General features: G+C 34.1%; 1 protein-coding gene across 3 annotated transcripts in view; it reads left to right on the top strand.

The window, feature by feature from the left end:
- LOC117110311 (E3 ubiquitin-protein ligase NEDD4-like) overlaps positions 1–10,180 on the top strand; it is a 33,850-nt gene that overhangs the window by 19,730 nt on the left and 3,940 nt on the right. For 2 of the 3 annotated variants that reach the window (XM_033252976.1, XM_033252993.1), the window contains exons 11-23: positions 387–437; positions 1,090–1,144; positions 1,737–1,795; positions 2,343–2,423; positions 2,535–2,701; positions 3,321–3,389; positions 3,923–4,044; positions 5,740–5,810; positions 5,957–6,052; positions 7,812–7,946; positions 8,159–8,218; positions 8,464–8,571; positions 9,055–9,224. In XM_033252976.1, the coding sequence (XP_033108867.1) occupies positions 387–437; positions 1,090–1,144; positions 1,737–1,795; positions 2,343–2,423; positions 2,535–2,701; positions 3,321–3,389; positions 3,923–4,044; positions 5,740–5,810; positions 5,957–6,052; positions 7,812–7,946; positions 8,159–8,218; positions 8,464–8,571; positions 9,055–9,224 (1,244 nt within the window). Of the gene's footprint in view, positions 1–386; positions 438–1,089; positions 1,145–1,736; positions 1,796–2,342; positions 2,424–2,534; positions 2,702–3,320; positions 3,390–3,922; positions 4,045–5,085; positions 5,157–5,739; positions 5,811–5,956; positions 6,053–7,811; positions 7,947–8,158; positions 8,219–8,463; positions 8,572–9,054; positions 9,225–10,180 lie in introns of all 3 variants that reach the window. The other variant, XM_033252985.1, reaches the window with a different exon arrangement.

The following is a 10,180-nucleotide window of genomic DNA, read 5'->3' on the forward strand; positions in this document are numbered from 1 at the left end:
AAGCCTCAATGAATAAGCCAAATGATTTATCCAGAATAAATTGAAATGCCATTGGTTTAATTTAGTGTACTGGGAGAACGTTCCTAATATTGAGTCCAAATGGTGTGGTTGTTTTAAGTAAAAGTTCAGTAGATATATGTATTTAATGACTAAGTGTTATAGGCCAGGGATAAGTATATCTATTCTATAGACAGGTACACAACCTGTCAATCTGTATGTTATATATTATGATACTGGTGGTACTGCTAACACACTCAATTACCAGATCAATACATTTATATAAAGTTGATATACAGAAATTGTATAGAATATATATTTCTCTTATTTGGAATATACATAATACTAATGACTCCGTTGCTTATTATATTCATATTTCCTCTTTTTAGGATGACCCAAGAAAACACAATGTTCAGGTTGACGAACTTGGACCACTTCCAGTAAGCATTCACATTTTTTTTCTGTTTAGTGCTTATGTTGTGCTAATAAGACATCTGTCCCGAAGATTCAGTATTCAAAAACAAGTGTTAAAACTGTTGTAACACCGCCGTCTTTGATTAAATATAATTTGTAGAACTTGAGGTATAATATGAATACCATGAGTAATAATTATTGCTTGGTTTACTAATTTTACTTTTTTTTAAATAATAATATGAACAGTGATTTTTAACAATATATTTGGATGATAATTTTGTTTGGCCTTACAAGGTTAAATAATTCACCATTCTTCATATATTGTTTTTTGTTTATAAACTACATAGAATTTTTCTTGACCTATTGGCAATACATTCTAGACAAATATAATAGTTTGTGTTTTATAAAATAAAGTGAGACTGTTATAAAGTATATCAATATATTATATACAAAAATGATTGATTTAATAATTTTTACTTTTTCATGTAGCATTGTGATATTTAAGCCTAAGGTAGAGAGACTCTATTTTCTTCTGAGCCCACACTGTTGTAGATTCCAGTGGTTTTTACATACATAAAAAATTCCCCCACAGAATTGAGAGTCTTAGAAACATGAAAAATTGTACTAAATTACAATATACATAATGATTGATATTGATTGATTGTTGTTTTTCTCCAGCCCAACTGGGAAAAGAGAATGCATGCCGATGGTCGAGTGTTCTTCATTGATCACAGTAAGTTTACTGTATATTCTCGTGTATAAAGGCGATCCGCCTATAAGACGACACCCCCCTCCCCCTCCCATTTTTGGACAATTTTTGGGTGTCAGTCTTATAAAATGATGCCCCGGTTCCAACTTCGGAATTCCTACTTTTTGCTGCTCTTAAACAGAGCCAGATGTAGGACTAATCCTCCAAATAATGCACTTTTTATGGGTTTTTAAATGTTCATCAAAAACCTTATTTCCCTGCATTTTAAATTGCGTTCATTCATGCTAGTAGTTAGTAGCTTCATTTTGCCTTTCAGTATATTTACCTTTCCAAATAATAGACGCATACATGATAGCTTTGCAATACTGTATACTTTGCAGACATTTAAAGCTAAAATAGAAACTAAATTGTTTGCATGTGTGTCCAATTGAAAGTGAAATAACTTAATCAGTGCTTGCAATTAAACTATTTAAGGTTTAAATTGGATGTTAGAGTATATATTCTTATGTAGTCACAGTTTTCTTTAATGCAACTTAAATGCTGTGCATCCAAAATAGCTACCACCCACATTCTATTTCATTGTTGAAATATTATAATTTGTTCTTACTCTCTCTAGCTACAAAGAGTACGCAGTGGGAAGATCCTAGGATAAACATAGCATCAGTGGGTGGTGAGGTAAGATATAATTTTGACAATTTATAACATTTTGCTGTTCACATCATCTCTTTCTTTAAATATTTTGAACTGACAATATTTAATGCACACTTATAATGATAATAATTATTATGGTTTAGTAATTGCTATTATTTTTATATAGTTAATTGTAGCATCATTGAAATGTCAGTATCACCTTACTTTCAAATTGTCCTAGTTGTATCCCTTTACTTTGCATTTCGCTTGTGTCCTTGACCAAGGCACTTTATCTGCATTGCTTCTCTCCACCTAGGAGTATAAATGGCTACCTGGTGGAATGTGCCTGCTCCTGTGGTGATTACAGTAGCATCACCTCAGCATGTAGACACTATGACCTTAGACACAAGCGCTTTATATCGGCAAACAAAGGCGGTATAAGTAACCAAATAATTAAAAATAAATATTTTTAAAATTCTATCGATGGACCGTTGTAGCGTCTGACTTGATCAGGACATTATTTCATATAATAGATTGTGTTTCCTGTAGCATGTGGTCTTGATTTAGCAGCATTGTTTTCTTTTTTTTTTAGCCTGTACCTTATTCAAGAGATTACAAAAGAAAATACGACTTCTTCAAATCACAGCTCCTTAAGAAAAAGTCATCCGGCACCGTAGGTTTACATTAAAAAAATCTTACAGTTATTATTGAATGATTTCTTACAATTTCCATGATAAGATCTCTTAATTTTTTTTAAAACGTAAGTTTATTTTTCTTTCTGTAGGGTGAGGCAGAAATTCCAAACCGCTTTGAGATGAAAGTTTCAAGGAATTCAATCCTTGAGGATTCTTATCGTTGTATCATGTCTGTAAAGCATCCAAATCACCTGAAAGGAAGGCTGTGGATTGAGTTTAAAGGGGAGGTTGGCTTAGACTACGGAGGTGTTGCAAGGTAGGTGAATTTGAGAATGCATAGATGTGTAATATATTACTTGTATCTCTTGTTGGATCCAAAAAGAAAATGAGAAGCAGGGACAAATGAAAAAATAAAATCATATTTAAGCAAAATCAGTTCATTTAATTTGAATGGAACAGAAATTTTTGTAGAGAATAGAAGCCCATTTTAGTAGCTATATGGCATGTAAGTGTCTCAATACATGTACATACTAATGTAAGCATTGCTCTACCAATTTTTTGAAACATCGCATGTAATTAAAAATTCATCTTTGTTCCCAATAAGGAAATTTATTCAAATTAGACACATCCCTATGTGCAAAATGTTTATTTAATGTTACAACCATTTAAAATTACTTATATCTTCTGTTATAAGCAAAATCAACATACATTTTTTCCTGACTGCATCAATGTAACAATCATATCGTGGGTATTCTGTTTATGTACTTAGGAATTCATTATAGGTTTCCAAAAAGGAACATATTAAGGTGTTTGTATATTATATGTAAAATTTAGTTGTTATTAGTTATTTGCTTGGCAAAAGTATAGTTCAGGCAATTAACTGCTTCTATACATTTATAATTAATAAATTTCTGTCTATTTTTTCTTTAATTTAGAGAATGGTTTTTCCTGTTGTCAAGGGAAATGTTCAATCCGTATTACGGTCTTTTTGAATACTCAGCCACGTAAGTAAAACATGAAATTTAAATATTTTTTTTTTTTAAGCAAATTATTTATTTTTGAATGACTGGCTGAAGACATTAATCTCATACGATTATTCCAGTTTAGTTGATTTTAAGGATTACTACAGCAAGAACAGCAGCATAGCTTAGTTGGCAATGCTGTTGATGGTTAGCCACTGTGTGTGCACTAAACCGTGAAGAATTATAGGGTGTCTGGTTCAATTCTATGCAGCTGCTCAACTGCTAAAGTGCCATATACAACATGATTTTATAACACACCTTTGAGGTTCTGTCTTGAACATCAAATTTTCATTGACAAAAAAACTGTTGTATTACCCATATATAGTCATGACGTTCCTATATATGGTCATGATGTGATGTCATCATGACCATATTTAGGCATATGTCGCATGTATTTGCCAAATAAAATTTGATAGAGTGTATATGGCTTACGTTAAGATGTTTAATCTGTTTATCCCATGTGCATCATTAATTCTTGTGTGTATGTAAAGGATTCCGTCTTTCCTTTCCCAAAGGGATAACTACACATTACAAATCAATCCGGATTCAGGAATATGTAACGAACAGCACCTAGATTACTTTAAATTCATTGGAAGAGTTGCTGGCATGGCAGTTTACCATGGAAAACTATTAGATGGTAAGTAATGAATATTCATAATTATGTAATGAAAACATTTATAATGTTTGCAACATTTCCTGTATGTTAGGATTATGTTCCTAATAATTCAACATTTTTAGTATTCACATATTGCTGTTTTATATTTAAATCAATTTCAGAGAATTAATTTATTAGACATAATGCTTTGTAATTTACTACTGTTTGCAGTTGCATTATTTTTACGAGCTAAACATTATTACCAAAACATAATAATACAATAATAATAATTGTTTATTTGTCCTCATTCTAATCGGAAATTGAAAATTTGAGTTTGGCCCTGGTGAACTGTGGGAGCAACAGTGCAGTACCACCAGACTTAACCACAAACATATAACGGGAACATAAATATGTGGCGAATGCAAGCTAAACCAGTCACTTGTCGCAAATCCTGTTTCAGAGATAATAGCCAAAACATCCTGGAATGTCAAAATTGCTGAAATCTGTTTTATTACACTAAACTAACATTTACATATCTATATATCATGCTATGCTCTTATTTTCTCCATTTTCAATATTAAAACAACAATTTTTAACGATTTAGAAATGGTTTCTGCCTGAGAAATGCCCAAAATCATAAATTTCAAAGGTCGATTTCTCAAATATTATTTTTTAAACAGCTTTATGTTTAAACACTTGTAACTGTCAGATTTAAATGATTCTTTTACCATTTAATAGCTCTCCTTTTACTGTTTAACTAACAATCTTGGACGAGTGACTGGTTTGGCTTGTCTTTGCCGCATATTTAAACATTGTCCTTAAACTGCCTAATTCTCAATGCTCACCGGGTTTGAACCAGGATCTGCAGCACAATGAGTAAGAACAATATCTCTCAGCCAACTGCTCTGCTCATATATGAGCATAGTTAAGATCATTAGCTTTTTTTCACATATTATCTCTTATTACCTTTGAATATTGTTTTCTTGTTTCCAAACTAAAAGATCTAAATAAGAAATTATATTTCAGCATTAGTTAATGCACCATACAATATGGAAAATCAAACCAGAGTGTGTTTTTTTTCAGCATTTTTTATTCGTCCGTTCTACAAGATGATGTTACAGAAGCCAATAACATTAAACGATATGGAACCTGTGGTAAGTGCGAATCAGTCATAATACTAACATTTACATATCTATATATCATGCTATGCTCTTATTTTCTCCATTTTCAATATTAAAACAATTTTTAACGATTTAGAAATGGTTTCTGCCTGAGAAATGCCCAAAATCATAAATTTCAAAGGCCGATTTCTCAAATATTATTTTTTAAACAGCTTTATGTTTAAACACTTGTAACTGTCAGATTTAAATGATTCTTTTACCATTTAATAGCTCTCCTTTTACTGTTTAACTAACAATCTTGGACGAGTGACTGGTTTGGCTTGTCTTTGCCGCATATTTAAACATTGTCCTTAAACTGCCTAATTCTCAATGCTCACCGGGTTTGAACCAGGATCTGCAGCACAATGAGTAAGAACAATATCTCTCAGCCAACTGCTCTGCTCATATATGAGCATAGTTAAGATCATTAGCTTTTTTTCACATATTATCTCTTATTACCTTTGAATATTGTTTTCTTGTTTCCAAACTAAAAGATCTAAATAAGAAATTATATTTCAGCATTAGTTAATGCACCATACAATATGGAAAATCAAACCAGAGTGTGTTTTTTTTTCAGCATTTTTTATTCGTCCTTTCTACAAGATGATGTTACAGAAGCCAATAACATTAAACGATATGGAACCTGTGGTAAGTGCGAATCAGTCATAATGATATTCAATTAAAAAAATTAATAATTCGAAATGCAATGATTTTATAGATACATGTTAAACTTGCTCAAAGAACAGAAGAATAATTAACCCTTTAATCTTGTATATCTTATTTGTTAATGACAGGACTCAGAATACTATAACTCATTAATGTGGATTAAAGAAAATGATCCTGAGGACCTGGACCTAATGTTTGCTGTTGATGATGAGAGTTTTGGCCAGGTGAGTTCCGCCATTTCAGATAATTTAAAAAATGGCTTTGCAGTGGCTTTAAAGCTCTGTCGATGATAATAATATTAGATGATAATTTATAAAGCACTAATATCACTGAACCAAAGTAACAATCAAAGACGTGCATGTTTAGATGTTAAAAAGGTGTGTTTTAAGTTTGGTCATAAAAATAGCAACTGAAGGCGAGTCGGCAACATGTTTAGGGAGGAAGTTCCAAAGAGTGGCAGCTGAAAATAAAAATTATTTCTATACTATCAAATTGTACTTACATACCTAAATATACTCATGATGACATCACCTGACCATATAGTGGCACTATCATGATTATATGAGTATACAACAGAAAATTTAATAATCTCGACAGATCTTCCACAAGTTACAATTACAGTAGAACCTCATTATATGAACCCTCAGTTTTACATACGCCTCGTAAGGAAGATGACGTCATCAAAACCTCCTAAATATCCAAAACCAATCGGCCCTTTTCAGGGCCACCATAATGTAAAAAGAGATTAGTTTTTTGTCTGTTTACTGGATTATTTCAATACTATAACAATAAACAAACCATATGCAAAGTATTTGCATTTCAAAAGCAATGTTGATTGTGTCTAATGAACACGCTGTTATAATCTAAAACCACATGGTCTGAGCTACATGAAAAACTACCCATGGTGCTCAAAATAATTTCTTTCCTGCTTAGCTTCATGTGAAAAACTGGGTTTTTTGAAGCTGGGTAGGCATAATTTGCATATGAACTCTATTTGTTGACTCGCCCAGTGCAGTGCACATGGTCTTGTGCAGGTTTTTCTCAACACGCCCAGACAACACCGCAACTCTTGCTTAGAATAGCCATGAAGGGGAATTCCCAAGTTATACCTTTGTCATGGTAATCTTACAATATTTTCATGTTCTTTAGTTAAATGAAAGATATTAAGTGATGAATTAATACACTAGACACATGATTTTATTTGAAAACTTTATTATGACATTGTAAAGTATTGAATGAAAACACTAAACACATGGTCCCATCTGTAGGCCTGCCATCTAGGCCTAGTAACAGTTGTACGCTGCAGGCCTTGGAACGGGCCTTGGTAACATCGTTTGTTTCATTACATGGGTTTATTGAGTTTTTAACATACATATTAAGTCAAAGGTCAACACAAATTTAACCTAACCTCAATTTTACGAATCCCCCGATTTACATACGCCCTCTGGTCCTGTACCGTATGTAAAATCGAGGTTCTACTGTAGTTGCAAGTCCATTCTCATTGTTCGATGCCTGTTAATATATGATTGGCTGTAGTCTTAAGCATTTTATTACATTTAACATACTGTACTATACAGTAGATATTCAAAGTACAGTAGTACATCAAACATATTAAGCCCACCTCCATGCAAATGAAACGTTGATTGAGCTTGCATTATCTTACTTAATGACGAGTAAATGCAAAATGTAGTGGCATGCAGTTGCAATACTTGATAGGTATGGCCTACTGTCACAATGGTGCCTAGGTAGCCCAGAGACAGGCCTACCTTCCTAGTGTTTCTATCCTAGCTTTTGATGTAATTTATTTTATACTTGGTTCATTTTAATTGACATCAGAGAAACATGGTGTAGAATTTCCTTTGCAAAACTGAAATTAAAAAGTGTGCTTATACTAAATTATTACTGCAAATAAATTGGTATCTTTCATTATTAATCTTCTAAATATGTATATATTATTAAACAAAACAATTATTTTTTCCCCAGACACGTACAATTCCATTGTTGCCACATGGAGGAGACATACCAGTAACGAATCAGAACAAGGAAAACTATATCAAGCTAATCATAGACTATAGGTTCATAACTAGGATAGAAAAGCAAATGAATCAGTTCATGGCGGTAAGTTCATAATTATCAAAAAACAAAATGTTTTTGAAGACCATTACATATGTATATTTTCATTTCATTCTAGTTAACTTTATTGACATGAACAAATACATATTTTTGTTTTGGGGGAGGCAATGGAGGAAGCGATGGGGAAGGCGATAGGGAAGAAGGGGTAATCAAAAATAGGCATCTTGTTTTGAAAGTTGGTTTTTTTTTACCCTCAGGGTTTTGCTGAGCTAATTCCAATTGAATTAATGAAGATTTTTGATGCCAACGAACTTGAGGTAAGGTATATTGTAGATCGTAGCTTTCTGTAATATTGCACTAAATATTGATTTAGCCTTCCCTAAGGAGCACATCTGGCTGCTCCTTACTGATAGATAAAGGTCGCATCCGCCAACTCTGAAGCAACAACACTGTAGAGATAAAGCTAATCTATGGTTTTTTTTGAAACCACACAGATACCAAAGCTACTCATTGAGATAATCAACTAATATTTTCCACGCTTTTATTTATTTTTGCTCTTTAGCTGCTACTTGGTGGATTAACAGAGATAAGCGTTGCTGATTGGAAGAAGAATTCTGCATATCGTGGTGGTTACTACGACAACCACATAGTGATCCAATGGTTCTGGAAGGTATTACAAGCTAATTTCATTCGAAATTAGAATATTTTTCAAATTAACAATTTTCTTACAGTGAGGACCACCTCTTAAAAGACCATTATTTCCTTTGGCCCAGCAGAGCAATTCCTGTCTTTTAAAGCCGGTTACCCAATGCGTACGATGGGCGTATGACCATCGACGGCTGACAAACCCAATTCTGCTCACCATGAGCGCTAGATGCAACGCCGTTTGCTGATTGTTGGTGGCAGTATGAACTGATCGTCATTAAAAATGATCCGTCTCACGCGTTGTGGCATCACCTCGGCCGATGACCGTCGCATGCAGTGAGTGTCCAATCTAACATTATACCCAAATGCTGGCACAATGGATCATTCCATTCAGAGACCACAACTTCTTTTGCACCAAGGGTGGTCCCTTAATTGAGTTTCTACTATATTTAAATAATGTTTGAGAATGCTCGTATACTCTCTGTGACTGTTATTCCTGCTTTTCCAGGCGGTTTTGACCTTGGATAATGAGATGAGAGCTAGGCTATTGCAGTTTGTCACCGGAACATCCCGGGTACCTATGAATGGATTTGCACATCTGTATGGAAGTAATGGTCCACAACTATTCACCATTGAGAAGTGGGGAACGCCTGCATCGCTCCCACGATCACACACTTGGTAAGATATTCAAAAACTCATTCAAAACTTTGTCCATGTCTAACCATCATAAACTGCACCCTCTTTTCACATACATTTTTGTACTGAGGGCTACAGTATGTTCCTTTCGAACTAAATTATATAAGGCTTGCCATTTCAAAATCAGTGTACTGTCGCTAATTGTTAAACTGGGTAATTATTGTATACTTAATACAGAGAAGCCATTACTCATAACTTTGGCAATAGTAACTTAGAAGAATATGAATATATTATGGTGAGTCGAATGGCCGAGCGGTTAGCAGGGGCGCCGCAAGCTATAGCCATAATATCGGCGCTGGTTCAAACGGCACGCTCGCCTATGGTTCTGGTGGTAGAACAAGTCTTCTCGGATAAGGACTATAAACCGTAAGCCCAGTGTATACAATGGCTCGTGTACACTATAAAGAACCCTGTACATCCTTCGAGACGAGTAGGGGGATACCCCGGTGTACTGGAACAGACAGCCCCTGTGGTGGACGGCGAGAGTTGCTGGTACCGGGTTACCGGGTAGCACAGACATGAAGGGACCCTTAGAGGCGAAGAAAGTCATTGATCGAGTTCCTAGCCCACATTTCAAGCGCCCTGAGCATCTTATATTAGATGGATTTGTGCGCTATATAAAACTACACTATTATTATATTAAAAAGTCAATTTCTATGTGTTTGTCGCTGATACTGGTTTTAGCATGGTAAGCCCCATAGGCCTATGTAAAATTGTTTCAAGAATTTCCCTCAGGCCCTGTGCACTTTCAGGAAATAACACCTCTTTTGAGTCTGTTTTCCCTCTAAACTTCACAATTTGCTTATTAGTAAGTCCCTATTACTAGTGTACCAGTAGATCAAAGATCTTATCAACAAGATAGCAAACTCTTAGATTTCTGCATGCAAATGCTGTAACAATGCAGTCTTGCCAAAATAAGTGTCAATCATCAATCAATC

Source organism: Anneissia japonica, unplaced genomic scaffold (assembly GCF_011630105.1).
Source record: "Anneissia japonica isolate Jap-2015-1 unplaced genomic scaffold, ASM1163010v1 scaffold1511_len2985839_cov193, whole genome shotgun sequence".
In the NCBI taxonomy this organism is placed as follows: Eukaryota; Metazoa; Echinodermata; class Crinoidea; order Comatulida; family Comatulidae; genus Anneissia; species Anneissia japonica.